At 62.3% G+C, this 15,499-nt stretch overlaps 1 protein-coding gene across 1 annotated transcript; it reads right to left on the bottom strand.

Moving 5' to 3' along the window:
• Nucleotides 1-5,282: 5,282 nt before the first annotated feature.
• Nucleotides 5,283-10,409, bottom strand: NEU4 (neuraminidase 4; the record flags this gene model as incomplete). The annotated part of the gene is given in 9 exon segments (XM_082841619.1): nucleotides 5,283-5,662; nucleotides 5,665-5,773; nucleotides 5,775-6,112; nucleotides 6,115-6,249; nucleotides 7,229-7,392; nucleotides 7,394-7,479; nucleotides 7,555-7,757; nucleotides 9,200-9,278; nucleotides 10,335-10,409. Coding segments are annotated over 9 exon segments (1,569 nt in total).
• Nucleotides 10,410-15,499: the final 5,090 nt, after the last annotated feature.

Genomic DNA, 15,499 nt, shown 5'->3' with positions numbered 1-15,499 from the left:
GCCCCCACGTTATAAAGGATAACGTGCTTTACTCAAAGTCTGCAGATTTAAATGTTAATCTCATCTAAAAATAGCTCTGTGGGCAGCTTCCCTCCTTCCCACCTTCCAAACACTCTTGAGAGACGGCACAGGGTTTGCAGACTAAAGAAGACCACGGCCCCGCCCCACCCCACGTTCATCACGGTTTTATTCTCGGTGCCGCTCTGAGCGCACAGAACCTCTCCCTTCTTCCCTGTTACAGACACTGCCCGGGAAGGACCCCGGCCGCCAGCCCCCCCACGCCCGTCCCCTGTGGGTCCACATCAGGACAGATGCAAGCACAAGCTCACGGTCACCTGGGGAGGGCAGGACGGGCCGCCGTGCACCCATCAAACTGGAAAAACGAAAAAGGCAAACAGCGTGCAAGAAAACAGCCTTCTCACTTGTATGGATAGCTTGTGAATTACTACTCCTTTTAAGAAAATAGTCTGCTGTTGTCGACTAGAATAAAACACTGCAGAGAGTCTTGCTCAGTCACCCCACAGTTGAGAATCCATCCCGCAGAAATCGGTCTCGGTTTGTAAAGACAGATGTTAAAAGATGTGCACTGCAGCTTTGGTGGCAGTGCAATAATAATAATAATAATAGAAGCCATCTGAATGTCCCCAGCAAGGAAATGTTGGCTGGCCCATGTACACCGATGCTCTAGAACACATCATGCCGTTACTAAGAAAGCATGAGCTAGGATGTGAGTCTTGAAAGACATCTGTGTTGTTGTCTGGACTCCGCAGGAAATGGAGCCCAGGATGGAGGTTTGCAGCTGGGGGCATTGGGGTGAGGGAAGTGGCCGTGAGCCACACCAGACCACAGCCACGAGCCTCGCCCGCAGGGCATGCGGCCCGGCCAAGCACTGCTGCACTCGGGCGGTCAGCTGCAGGACCACAGTCATGCGACTATTTCACCCTGGTGCAAAGGGAAACACGTCCATGTATGTTCCCATTTATTTCCTCTTGTATGAACCGTGGGAGGGGAGCAGGCTGCTGTCACCTTTAGGGGCAGAATGGGGTGGGCCGAGACTCTGGGTTGACTAATTAAAACAAGCACTTGTGGCCACTGAAATTGTTTTAATGACACACAGCGGAAAACATTCAAAAGACTCAATGTGGGAGCCACCAAATGGACTGCAAGTTGGTCTCTACCCCGAACTGTGGGATCAGCACAGGCCGCTGAGCCTCAACTTCCACATCTGGGAAATGGACATAATACCTGCTTCACAGGGGCTTTGACTTATTAAAGGGAATGGAGTGCACAAAGCATGTGACACACAGGAGACCTTCTGTTAAGTATTTTGTCCTTTCCCCTCTGCGCACACACAGAAACGGAGCACAGTACTGAAGCAGAGAGAGGGACGGAGGAGAGAGACAGCGCGGAGGAGGGAGGGAGGGAGACCCAGAGAGACAGAGACAGAGAGAGATGGGGGAGGGAGGGAGGGAGGGAGGAAAAGCCAGATAGACAGACAGAAAAACAGAGACAGAGACAGAGAGACATGGGGGGAGGGAGGGAGGGAGGGAAAGCTAGACAGACAGAGAGAGACAGACAGAGAGACATAAAGACAGACAGAGACAGACAGAGACAGAGGAGGGAGGCGATGACTGCAGCCAATCAGTCACAGCAAAGACAGAATTAGTGAGCTGGAAGAAAAGTCTAAGAGTGAAGCACAGAGACAGAAAATGATGGAAAACACACGGAAGAGAGTAAGAAGCATCCAGTGAGAACGGTAGCGTTCAGGAACGCGGGTCCCAGAAACTCTGGAATGGGATTAGGCAGCCAGTGTCGCCTGTTGGCGTCTCCCGTGGCCACTGGAACTAACTTGCTGACAGCAGCACAAACTCATCCCCCTTCAGCTCTGAAATGGGTCTCACTGTGCTAAAGTCACGGTGTCCACGGGGCCGGTTCCTTTTGGAGGCCCCGGGGGAGAATCCGCTCGCTGCCTTTTCCAGATTCCAGGGGTCACTGCATCCCTTGGTTCCAGGCCCCTCACCTATCCTCAAGCCCAGCATCGTAACACCGGCTCTCCCCTCTGACCCTCTGTCCCCCTTCTAAGTGCCAGCCCACCCAGATAACCCAGGACAATCCACCATCACAAGACCCTTAACTTAATCACGGCTGCGAGGTCCCTTTCTCACGAAGATCACACACTCACAGGTTCCGGGGGTTAGGACGCCGACACCTTCGGGAGCCTGTATTCTGTCTACCAGACATCACGTCTGTTTCACATTTCCTTGGAGGTCCTGCCAGTCCAGTAAAACAAGGAAAGGAAACCAAAGGAACAGCATTGGAGAGGATACAACGCAACGGGCAGTCTGCACTAGACTGTTTGCAGTGCAATAATAGTAATAATTATTATTGTTAGAACCCCCAGCAAGGCCCGACCCGGCCTGGGGAAAGCACCACAGGCGCACGGCAGAGGCTGGGGAAATGCCCAGGGGCTGGTCCATCACGTTGGACCCGAGGAAGGAAGGAGGAGGCTGGGAGAGCCCAGGGCCATCCCAGAGGGCCTGGGGGGTCAGATCAGCCTGTGGGGCAGTGGGAGGAGGGGGCAGAGGAGCGGCTCCTGTGGGTCAGGCTGGGCCGCACCTGAGGACCAGTGGCCCCGGAGGCTGGACAGTGGGGCACTGCTCGAGGTACAGTCACCCAGGACCAGGGAAGCCAGGGCCACAGGCCCCAGCAAGGTTGACCCCTGCAGGCCAGCAGCTGGTTCCAGCCCCGGAGAGCGGGGAGGGCCTTCCCTAGCTCAGCTGCCCCCACAGCAGCAAGCACCAGGTGCCCTGAGCCCTCGGGGACCAGCCAGAGCAGGTGCAGGTGGCGACAGGCCTCAGGGGTGGGTGAGGACGGTTTTAGGAGGGGGCCCGAGCTGCCCTGAGCCCAGGGACTCTCCCCACAGCCTCCCTCCCTGCCTGGGGGTGGGTCACACCTGGGGAAGCCTTAACCCAGAGCCCTCAGCCGCGGCCTAGACCATGAGGAACCAGGATGGGGCCCCGAGGAAGCCACAGTTCTGGGATGGACCCAGTCACCGAAGGCCGGCTCTGCTCGCTTCGGAGACCTCACTCCACGGCTGGCCTGCGTGGGGTGCTCTATGGAGGGGACTCGCCCCGGCCCGCTGGGAGCCCCGTGGTGGGAGGAACCTGCCCAGGATGCAGGTGCAGGAGTGAGAGGCTGGCGCCTGCCTGCCGTGCCCACCAGGACTCCAGCCGGTGTCACAGTCCCCACACACGGACAGCCGGGACCTGCCCTGGTTGGCGCTGGCCCTCCCCCGGGGTGGGCCAGCAGCGCTTTCCCGAAGTTCCACAAACAGGGCAGCCTGAGTAACAGGTGTCTGTCCCCTCCCAGTTCTGGAGCCAGAAGCCCCACGTCAAGGAGTCCCAGGGCCGCGCTTCCTCCCCAGGATCCAGGGAGGGTCCTCCTGCCTCTTCCCTTCTGGGGGCTCCAGGTGTCCGTGGGCCTGTGGGCACGTCCCTCCAGTCCCGGGTTCCATCTTCACATGACTTCTCCCTGACGGCCCTTTTCTCTTATAAGGACACTCACTCCTGCCTGACTTAGAACCCAGCCTAACCCAGGATGGTCTCCTCTCAATCCTAACCTTAATTACATCTGCAAAGACCCTACTTCCAAACAGGTCACAATCTGAGGTTCCAGGTGGAATTCAGGGCACAATAATCACCCAGTCTGGAAGTGAGCACAGGACACTGCCGTACACACCTGTGACCTCTGGGCCTCTGGAAAGCCCCACCTGCCCGTCTTTGCTGGTTTCTGTGGCTTAAACCTGAAAACAGAAGAGCGGACTCAAGCCACTGCCCAAAAGCCCCAGGTAGAAGGGCTGTCCTTACGGGGGACTGAGGAGGCCTGGAGGTGGGGGGGGGTGCCTGGAGCCCAGTGGTGACCCCTGAAAGGTGGCCACCCCTGCAGGGACGGCTGGCAGTGAAGGAGAGCAATAAGGGGGGGGGGGGTGGTCTCCCGGCTCCCAGGGGACTGGCTGTTCTGAGTTCCCTGGGGACCCTTGGGCCTCCACTGCTCAGAGCCTTCCTGCACGTCCCCACCCTTGGGGAAGACCGTGTAAGCTGTCATGCTGTTCCGGAATCCAGGCTAAGGAGGTGATAGAAACTGGGGCCATCCAGGGACACCCCAGAGATGCTCATCCCGCATGACCAGCACCTGGGGAGACTGACCAGCCCCAGAAGGTCGCCCTGCAGGGTCCTCATCATGGAACACCGGGGCCGTCAACAGAGCTGCTGGGGAGGGTGATAACGTGCTAAAATGAAGTCATATGTTTTTAAAAAGAATTTCTTCAAGGAATCAGAAAGAAATGCCAAAAAGATCATCATATTTGTGGTGGGCAGAAGGATATGTGTGGGTCACTTTTTTCTTTATAGTTTTATACATTTCCCAAATTTTCTACAATGAACACATTTTATTTTTATAACCAGAAAGAAGATGTTACAAAGAAGAGGAAATAAGAAGGTGCTTCCACGAGGGCACAGAGGGCCGGTCCTGGGAGGTGACCCATCCAGGGAGGGGCAGCCACCGCGCTCCCCACCGGCCCCGCCGGCCGGCAGTGCAGACCAGGCACATCTGGGGCTGCCGCGCAGAGAAGGCTTTGCCTGTCCCCCTGCCCCATGGCTGGCAGCCCCCAGCACTGGAGAGTCTAGCTAAGGGGGGCAGACCCCACAGTGACGTGGCTAGAGCACTGGGGACCCTCTCCAGGCTTCGACGTGGAAAGAACTGAGGAGAGACAGCCCTGGACAGACACGCAGGATCCCTTTATTTCTTATTCATAAGCCAGAAAAAAGCCAGCAGAGCAAGAGGAAAGAGGAAAATGGTACAGGCGACCAAGCACTGCGGGCTAAGCAAAGGATCCCGGTGCCACGCTCCCACCGCCACATGCCCCAGCCCCTGCTGTCAGCCTTGGGAGGGGGCAGGGTGGGCCATGCAGGGCCAGCCGCCCGTCCACCCTGGGCCATCCAGGCCACCCTCCCTTCCGGCTGTACACCTCCTTCCTAAAGACCAGCCCTGCTTGGAGACTGTTACAACTGAGCTTCTGTGAAATTCAATGAGGTCCCACACAAACACTCACCCTCACGAACCTCCTTGGAGAAGCCAAGGAGCAAAGACGCCTCTCCAAGATGGAGCCCCATACAGGCCTGGGGTCACAGACGCCCCCACCCCGCCACCTCCCAGCATCCTCCGCCCCTGCTCCCCTCCCCGCTCCTCCTGGGCACCCGGGGCCAGGCCTGGCCAGAGGCCCATCAGGAGGGCCAGCAGCGCCCCAGAGGCTTGTCCCCAAGGCTGGGATGCCCAGTGCCCGCCCCAACGTTCCCCAGGACCTCCTGCAGGGAGAACATGCAGAAGGAGATCTCCTCATAGGAGACCCCGGTCCCACTCGCGTACAGACAGGCGAAGGTCAGGGCTCTCTCGGGGGTGGGCCTGATGGACGCCAGGTCAGAGTAGCCACTGGGGCCCTCGTGGATCGCCCAGGGCTCCGGGCAGCTGTGGGGGTCCAGGGGCGACTGGCTCAGGCAGATGCCCATGTGCAGCTGTGCCCTGCGCCCCACCAGGTGGGAATACAGCAGCCATGTGGGGCTCTGAGACAAGGCCGAGGCGGGACCGGGAGCTCGGGGGTCCAGGTCCCCCTGTTCCCCCCAAGCCCAGGCCCTGGGCCGGGCTCACCGGAGCCATCCCCACATCCCTCCGTCCCACCCAGCCCCCCGCCCCCTCGGGTATCTCCAGCACCCTCCTTCCTCTGGGGGTTCCTGGGGCCCAGGGCAGAGGTGTGGAGGGTGGAGGGTGTTCCTGGTACCCATGGTGCACCCCTCATTCTCCGGCCTGCTGGAGGGCGGGGCCGGAAAGCCCACAATGCTGCCCTGGCAGCCCCCGGTGGCCCCAGCCAGGGCGAGCACCAGCTCCCCAGGCAGGAAGGAGGCGCCCTCGTCTACACTGAGCACCTGCATGTGGCTGCCCAGAGGGCTCCAGGCACTGCAGTAGAGGATGCCACCAGCCTGCCCCCTGTCCCCCACCGCCAACTGGCCCTCGCCCGAGCGCAGGTTGGGCACGAGGCCCCCGTGGTGCCAGGTGCGGAGAAGGAGTGGGGGCCGGTCCCGCAGATCTCACCAAAGCACTCTCGCCGGTCCACGCGGTACATGTAGGCCGGCACCAGCAGGCGGCCCGAGCACAGCCGGATGCCATGGCTGGAGCCGACGGCAAACGTGGCCCAGTCTGCAGGGAGGAGGGGCTGCTGGTCCCCCCGATGGCAGCACCACCACCCTGGGGGACGGGGAAGACGGGGGCCAGCACCACCACCCTGGGGGACGGGGAGGACGGGGGCCAGTACCCGGGTTAGGGGACAGTTCAGGGGGCAGCCATCGGCTCACTGTGCCCCCACCGTCCACTCCTTCCGGCCACCCCCAGGCTGTACAAACCTCCTGGGTCATTAGCAGGAGCCACGAGCCCAGGCAGGCCGCTGGGCCAGGATCTCAGCGGGTGAGCGGAAGGCCAGCCCCCAAGTGTGCGTGCTGTCCAGGCAGAGGGGCAGCTGAGGGCGGGAGGGTCTGGGCAGCCCCTCCTGGCAATGGGCTCGAGTCCCCTGGGGTGGGGTCCACACCAGCAGATAGCTCTTTAGATCCACTGCGCCCTGTCTGGGTCTCAGAGCCTGCCCCACCCCTCTGTTTAGCTCCTACCTGCCAGGGCCTAGGTGACCCCTGGGTCAGCTTCCACATGCCAGGGTCGGAGTGGCCCCGAGGGCAGCTGGTGGTCAGGCCCTTGGGGAAGGGGCAGCGAGAGCAGAGGGAAAGCTCTGGTGTCAAGCCGACCTACCCAGCTGCAACCCTGGGCTGAGCGCCAGGGGAGGGGTGAGAAGGAAGAAGAGGAAGGGGTAAAAGAGGGGACCCACCGGGGGTTTGGGGCCAGAAGGGACCTCAGCGCTCAGAGACAGGTTCGGGAAGAAGACTGAGCCTGCTGGGCACGGGACTGAGGTCTTCCGGGGACAGGATGGGGGCGGCCCACCAAACGGCGTCGGTGGCGCTTAAGCTGCGTGCGGGGTGAGGCGGGAGCTCCAGCCAGTCCCCCCTCCGCCGCCAGGGTGCAGACCCCTCCGCGGTGCAGAATCCCATTCCCCGCCCCGGGAGACCCCCTCCCTGCTCGGACCCCGCTTCCCCCCACCCCACCCCCGCGCCCTGCAGAGCGGGCGCCCACCTACCCTGCTCGGCGCCGCCCACCGCCTCCGCCGTGAGGTCCCGCGCGCCACCCCAGCTGCGCCCCGCGTCCCGGCTGGTCACGCCGCAGAGGTGCGCGGCGTTCTCGCCCGCAGCGATCTGCGCGGCCTCGCGGGTGCGGCCGCGCACGGCGATGAAGAGTAAGACTGGCCGTGCGCGCCACGTGCACCGGGCAGGGGTCCCTGGAGCGGTGCTCGTCCAGGACCGCTGTCCCCAGCACGCCCGTGGTGCCGCACTGTGGGGAGGGGGCCAAGCCTCAGTCCCCAGCCCTTCCGCGCGGCGCGGGCCCCGCCGCCCACCCCGGGCTCACCCGCACGGAGCCCCCAGCCAGCATGCCGGTCCTCTGCATCAGGCGGTGGGCGTGGGCGTCGTCGGGGCTCAGCCGCTGCTCCGCGAAGGCCAGCAGGGTGGGCCCGGGGGGCACGGGCAGCAGTGAGGGCACGCGGTACGTCAGGCCGGCCCTCTCGCCCTGGAAGAGCACGGTCCACGCGGGGACACGCAGGGCCCCATGCTCTGCGGGCGCGGGCCCAGGACCCCAGAGTCAGCAGGGTCCCTCCAGATGGGCAAGGGTTTTCTGCGGGTGCAGGCGCCGTGCCCCTGCCCCGGCCCAGCCCGCCTTCCTGTGCCCACCCGGAGACCACCCTGTCCCAGGGCCCCTCACCCCCGTCCAGGGTGGTCCCTCCCCAACGGCTATTACACCTCAAATGTCTGGAATCTGCGCCTTGCGCCTCTCAGCATGGCCCACGGAGAGGGAACTGGTTGGTGACAGGAGCGGGGTAGCCTGGCCAGAGCCCCTCGACCCTGTGCACCCACGTACTGGGGACTTGCGGTCATCACAGAGCCTGCCCGGCAGGAGGCTGCCAGGGGACCCCAAGGCTCTGGACAAGGAGGGGTTCAGTGTCCCCAAGCAGGGGCCCCACAACCACAGGAGCCGTGCAAACAGACACGCAGAAAAGGACACAGAAAGACACGAAACACGGAAACATGGGAGACACAGAGGAAGACACGCTCACATGTGCTGCACGCAGATGCCAGGCTTCCGCTGCCATCACCCTCTCAGACCTGGGGTCCTGGGGGTGGCCAGGAGACGTTTAGAGGGTTGCCTGCTGACCCAAGGGGGGCCCAGCAGCTCTCCTGCAGATAAGGTCCTGAACTCCAGGCCCAGTGGGACATTTGCGAGGTGGGGGACCTGCCGCCCTGCCCCCCGGGCTCCTAAGCAAGGCTGGGGGACGTGGGGAAGCCCAGCAGAGCCACCCTACCTATGGGGTACCCCAAACAGTTCACACGTGTACCCCAAGAGAGCTAGGGGCGGTACAAGCCAGTGGGGCAACAAGAGGGACCCCAAGGAGGCCAGAGAGGTCACCGCCCTGCCGTCCAGCCCCTGCCCCTTCCAAGCAGAAAGGAACCAAGTGTGGGGTGGGGGGTTTAGTCTGCAGTAGGGGTTAGGGGTTTGAACTTGAAAAGCAGCGGCTCCCACACAGTGATGGGAGGAAGATGAGCGCCCTCCACGACGGAGCCCCCCAGAAGCGGGAGCACACACACGAGAGAAGTCAGGCTGGGGGACAGGGCATGGAGGCTGGGTGCGCTTCTCAGAGCTGAGAGCTAAGAGGGGAGGGGCGGGGGGAGACCACAAGCCAGGCACCAGGAGCGCCCCAGCAAGAGGGAGCGTCGCAGGGTTCAGCCACCATGAAGAAGGCCACAGCCCAGGCCCCACGAAGCCTGGCTCCCTAAACCTTGGCTGGTCGCCCTGCCCCCTCGCCCACAGGCCCAGGTTCCTGCAGGGGTGACAGAGCGTGGCCTGGGCGGCCTTTCTGGGGTGGGGTCACCTGAGGGAGGCTCAAAGGGTGGGGCCTCAGGTGTGGGTGCATTGGGGGCACACACAGTCTGCAATCCGCCGACCCCCTACCGGGGGTCCCGTTCTGATTCGCACAAAGGTGGGCTGGCCAAGCCCCTACCCAGGGATGGCAGTGAGTCTGCTCCCTGCAGCGCAGTGGGGTCCAGGGGCTGCGACCGGAACCGGAGGTGTCTGAGCAGCTGAGGGCCAGACGCGGCGGTAACCAGACAGGGTGCTGGGGGGAGGGGAGTCCCTGTACAGCGAGGCCGGCGCACATCAAAGGACACAGTCGGGATGGAGAGAGTGGGGTGACGGGAATGAATGCACACATACGCCTCCATGCCTGAGGTCCCCCAAACAGACAGACACAGCCACCTCTGCCCAGGACCGCCTTCTCCTGGGAGGCTCCCTGGGGCAATGCACTAGCCCCACCACGCTGCCCCCTGAGCCCAGCAGACCCCTGCCCAACGCCAGGTCCGCCCACCCTACCATGCCTCTGGGGCCTCTGAGAGCAGCTTCCCGTGTCCTGGAAGCCCTGGGCCCCCACTCCCGCTCTGCATCCAAAGAGCAATTGTGCCCAAGCAGGAAGCAGGTGCAGGTGCCTCATGTCCCTCCAGGCTGAATGGACACAAATGGGACACTCTCTGCATTTGGTTTGCTCTGCAGGGCCCAGGACCGCCAGCAGCTGGTGCCAGAAGCAGAAGGGGGCTCAGGTCCAGCCCCCACTGTGGGACGGGGCAGCAGGGATGGAGGCCTGCAGGATGCAGGAGGATGCAGCTAGCTGGGCTGTCTGCTCACTGCGCACAGTGGGACGGGCTGCCGGGTACTAAGAGCACCTGCGCCCGGGCCGGGCCCTGCTGCAGAGCCCCAGAGCCTCGGGGGGGCCCTCAATCTAAGAGGGAGAGCAGGCCTCCCAGGCTGCTGGCCCTGCCCAGCTGGGCCAGTGCAGCAGGTTCCAGGGCTTTGGCTCGACGAGGATGGCCGTAACCCAGCGTTCAGGGGAGTCAGCACCCGTAAGTCTCCATGCCCATCTACCCTCCCCAGCGTGGCCCTCCCCAGGTGATGCAACACAGAAGGGGAACCGAGTCCTGGAGAGGAGATGGGACCTCCAAGACAGTCTGGTCCCCTGGCCCTGGACCCAGGCAAGTTACTGGGGGTCATTCTGCCCCAGCAGGGGCCTGCCCCGAACTCCTGCAGCCGGTCCTGTCTGGGCTCCGCCCTGGAGCACGAGCCAGCCCAAGTCACCTGCCCCACACCCTCTGGGCCAGCACGTTTGTCCCGTGGGCCTGCTGGCGCTGGGCACACTCAGCCTGCGGGGCTATGAAACGCATGCATACGAAGGGCACAAGCCCTTTGCACACAAGATGGGCAGACTTGGCTGTGTCACCTCAGGATGGGTCTCCAGCCTAACCCGGGTGTCCTGTGCCCTGTCCAGGGCAAGGACTCAATTCAGACACTTCTGCCTGGTGAAGCGTCACCTATGGGCCCAAGTGCTCATGCTTGTTGGGGCGGGGCCCCGACACCCAGCCTACACCTACCCCATCCTCTAAATCTACCCCGAGGCCCTGCAGGAAGTCGTCCCATTGCGGGGGGCCCATGTGGCAACTCTGGCTGAGGGCCCTCCGTCCACAAGCCCATTGCCCTCAGGCCAAAGAGAGGTAGGTCCTGGCCCCCGAGGGCCGGGGATATAGGTGAGCAGGGAGGGGCCTCACCGGGCCCCGCAGAGCTGGCTGCAGGGCAGCTGCAGGAGTGCTTGCCTCTCCGACCCACTCACAGGCAGAGACAAGGGCCCACTCTGTGGCCGGGAGCTGCGAGCTGGCACAGCCCCAGGGCTGTGTCAGGATCCAGGACCGTCCCGCCAGCCGTGCGACTGTGGTGCAGCACAGAGAGGGGTAGGTGGTGAAGAAGGGCAGCCAGGAGGGGGCAGTGTCCAGACAGGGCCACACAGGGCTCCTCTCTGCTGGTCAACTGGCTCCACCCTGGGCCCTCACCCTCCAACAAGGTTGTGCTGGGGGTGGGCCACCACCAGGGGCCACAGCTGACCTCCGAGGGGGACATGGGCGTCAGCTGCCCCCAGAGATGCCTCCCATCGCGACTTGGGTGCCTACCTGCCGTTCCCTCAGCCCCCAAGATGCCAGCCCCTTTGGCCCTCATGGGCCCCACATCCTACCCCTGTGTCTGGGCCACCATCTCCTCCCCATGCCGGGGCCACACACCAGAGCCGGGCACCGGCAGGGCAAGGCGGGGCAGCGGTGGCACCGTGGCACCCACTCTATGGAGGTGGCCCAGATGTGGCACACATCACCTCTGCCCCCTCCAGGGGCCCCAGGACGTCTCCAGCCAGCAGCCCATGCCCACATAAAAGCTCAGGGGTCTGCCGTGAACGGAAAGGGGAAGGCAGTGTGAAGGAACGGCTCACACAGCCTCCCGCCTCTGGAGCCCCGTCCAAACCAGAAGGCAGGATCTACCTTCCTCCCCTGTCCCCCAAGTCCAAGCCAGGTGCCGTCTCACAGGCTGCCCGCTGAGAACTGGGGCCTCCAAGTCCCCGCAGCACCTGTTCGAAGCCCCCCAGCCAGAGCAGGGCTGCCTAATCAGGGTGCCCGGGGGCCACAGAAGGAGGCGGCCCGCACACACACACCTTGTTCCCTCTCTCAGGAGTTTTCACGTTTTAGTTAGATGCCAGCTGTTTTAAACCTAGAGACTTCACATAAAAACCTGTATTTCCAGCTTCTCTTGAAAAATCAGACGGTCTGTCTCCCCGGCTTCCCCCACTCCCATGGGCACTGCTAGCTGGGACATGCACACCCCATCCCAGTCACCCGCAACCCTGCTCACCAACCCTGACCCCAGCATCACAAGGCCTGGAGATGCCCCTCCAGAGAGGAGATTCACAGACTCTGCGCTCCCAGCTTTATTGGTTGTGTAGGACTTCGCGTTTTAAACAACTGAGTTTGTCTTGGATGGACACCCAGATTGTTTCTGAAGTTCTCTGTTACAAACCATGTACACTTTACGTTGTAATAAATACCCCCAATTTTCCCTCCAGAAAGACAGCGCCAGTTTACATTCCTGCCAACCTCAAAGGCAAGACCGCAATTGAATTTCTATGGTAACGTCGCGTTCTTGGTTACTGTGCCCCTGAGCACAGGCCCACGCCCACGGGCCCAGCACTGCTGGCAGCGGTGATGGCCTGACACCCACTCCCTTGAGACAGCCTGCTCTCTGTATTAAGCAGCAGCAGTACTTTCTGCTTATCCTGGACTCACTCGCTTGCCCCTGTCAGCTGAGTTGGGGTCTTGTTTGCTTTGGGGGTTAGCAGAGCTGCCTGATGCTCAGGGCAGTGAGTTGCTTTGAGTCTTTCTTTAAATCGGGGTCATTTTGCCCATTCTTTGCTTGGCTATAGGTTCTCATCTATGGCCCTTACTCTCCTTCCCAGACTCCTATCAGGTTGGCTCATCCTGGATCTGATTCCCCATCTCCACTCTCCCTTGGGATTTCCTTCTTTGCATTTTCCTCTGGGTGGAGGATGCAGGAGCCTCCAGAGGTTCTCCTGGCTGACCCTGGCTCTCTGCAGTGTCCATCTATCCTTCACGGTCTCTATTCCATTTTTTCAGAAGTCATTTTTTCTGTTTCCAAATATTCTCTTTTATTCTCAAGTATGCCGCAATAAGTCCTCTAATCTTACTGAAAATTCATTCTTCTTAAAGTCCCTCCATTAGGGGTTTCCATGGCGCAGTGGTTAAGAATCCGCCTGCCAATGTAGGGGACACGGGTCCGAGCCCTGGTCTGGGAAGATCCCACATGCCGCGGAGCAGCTAAGCCCACGCACCGCAACTACATCACGCCGTGGCCAGTCACCTCCACCTCCACCTCTCCGTGGGGTCAGCCCCCAGTCTTCCTCTGAGCTGGCAGGGCGGAGACTCTGCTCCCCTGCAGGCCTGGCAGGGCTGCCCACCCCCAGCCACATCCCATCCCTGGGGCTGAGGGGTGGGCGGCCTCCTTGCTCCCCCCGGCTCCCCGACAGCCTGCTTGCAGCCCTGTCTGGGGCTTTCCTCCCACCCCCGGGGCCCCTCCAGCCGCTCTCCGCGGCCTCCGCTCTGAGCGGTCCTCTTACGTAACCTCTTCTCACACTGCAGCAGCTTAGAGGTTTTAAGGTGAAAATCAGAAGCTTTTTCTTTTTCTTTTTAATAAATTTATTTTATTTACTTATTTTTGGCTGTGTTGGGTCTTTGTTGCTGCGCGTGGGCTTTCTCTAGTTGCGGCGAGCGGGGGCTACTCTTCGTTGCGGTGCGCGGGCTTCTCATTGCGGTGGCTTCTCTTGTTGCAGAGCACGGGCTCTAGGCACGTGGGCTCAGTAGTTGTGGCACGTGGGCTTCAGTAGCTGTGGTGCGTGGGCTCTAGAGTGCAGGCTCAGTAGTTGTGGCATGCGGGCTCAGTAGTTGTGGCTCGCGGGCTCTTGAGCGCAGGCTCAGTAGTTGTGGCGCACGGGCTTAGTTGCTCCGCGGCACGTGGTATCTTCCCGGACCAGGGCTGGAACCCGTGTCCACGCACTAGCAGATGGGCTCCTAACCGCTGCGCCACCAGGGAAGCCCCCCAAGAAGCTTTTTCTAAGCCAAACCCAACAGCACCCTCAGCCCCTCCCTCGCCACCTGCAGGCACATGTGGCGCCTGTCCTCGGGCAAGTGGCTGGTGAGGAGCTGCTTCGGGAGGTGGGAGGTGTCTCCCCACCCCCACCCCACCACGGGGTCCACTCCTGGTCCGAAGGCGCCTGCTGTTGGCGCCTGGCTGGCTCCCTCACTCTGCCTGTGACGTTTTGTGTGACCGCAGAGCCCGCAAGCCTCTGGATGGGTGAGCCTCCCCAGGCCCCGACTTGACACGCGCTCCGGGTGTCCTGCTGTCTGTGCCTGCGGCCCCGGGGAGGGCACGTGTTCTCCGCGGGCACAGCCCACACCCGGGCTCTGCAGTGTGGTCCACACGGCCCGTGTCCCCGCAGGTTCTGAGAGTCGCCTGCTGGATGCGACGGGGTTTCCTCTGCTCTTCCTGCTGTTCCAGCGGGTTTTTCTGGACGTGTGAAAACCCAAGACCTCCCTGTCCTTGGGGAGCCCACGTTTTAGCATCACATAAGCGGGGTCCGGCTGGCAGGCCTCCTTCCTGCGTTCCCTCCGCAGGCCGCGTTGTTTCACTGATTTCCAGGACACCATCCACCAAGACGGCACAAAGACCAGAGGACAGGGGGCCTCAGAGGCAGAAGGGAACCATTGCTGGTCAAGGGGGTGCAGAGGAAACGGCATGTCCCACCCCAGCTGCTGTGGGCCCTGAAACAAGGCCCCTGGCCCGTGGCACCGCACCCCAGGCCTCGTCACCGGCAGGAAATGCCTGGTGTGTGCCTGCCTTCTGTGACCCGCCACTGCCACCTCCTCCAGCCAGGGCGCTGGGCAGGGCAGCCCCGGCTCCGTCCCAGAAACAACTGGGAAATCACCAGCCTCGAACCTGGCTTCCAGAGGGTCAGAAGCTGAGCACCACAGGCCATCCGCTGACCTTGGAAGGATGGAGGACAGACAGGCGAGCCACCAGGGCTCTCGGGAGCTCCATCGTGCTGAGTGCCCAGCTGCGGATGACGGAAGAGGGGACAGAGCCAGCCATAGGGCCAGCGAGGCTGGAGGGACCCACTGCAGGGCCCCCCAGGCAGGCCCTGGAACCAGGCGAGGCCACAGGCAGCCGACAACGGGTGGGGAGGGGACCTGCATTTTAAATCCTGGCAGAGAGCAGGAAGGGTCAGTTGGAGGCAGTCACGGGTGTCCCGACATGCCCGCCCTGCTGGGCTGGCGTGGGGGCTGGAGATGGGCCCTGGCCCGGGCCCTGAAATCACGCTGGGGCCAAGACACCCCCAGGAGAACACCCACCTCCCCCAGGGTATGTCCCACCCGCAGCCAGAGGACCCTGGCCGGGCAGGTGGACCTGGGCCAGCCGCGTCAGCAGGGGCAGGGGCTTGTGTCCCCTTCGGAGCAGGCTCTGCTGGGGCTGCCCCTCTCCTGGGTGACAGAGGAGGGGACCGTGGATGCAGCCCATGCCCAGCCTCACCCATCCAGCCCAGCAGCAGCCACAGGACCTCTGAATCAGTTTGCGCCTGGCTTGTTCACGTTTTATGAGAGTGTACGTGCACTTGGCAAAAAAAAAAAAAAAAGGCAAAGCATCCCAAAAATATAGAAAATGATACCCCCTCCCCAACCAACCCGGCCTCCAGGCGCCCAGAGTGAGTCCCAGCTGCGGTCTTGACACGCAGGAAGGTTCTGTTTGAACCGGCTTCCAAGAGTCGACGGCCTTTCTCAGAAGCAGGAGGTGAGCTGCCCCCTCCGTCCCCTCCTCTGGCCGTCCCTCTGTCCAGGGGCCACAGAGGCACACACCCACCTCCTTCTCAACA

Source organism: Leucopleurus acutus (assembly GCF_964270905.1).
Source record: "Leucopleurus acutus genome assembly, chromosome: 6".
Lineage (NCBI taxonomy): Eukaryota > Metazoa > Chordata > Mammalia > Artiodactyla > Delphinidae > Leucopleurus > Leucopleurus acutus.
Note: the sequence above shows the minus strand (reverse complement) of the source record. Positions and strands in the feature narration are given on the sequence as shown.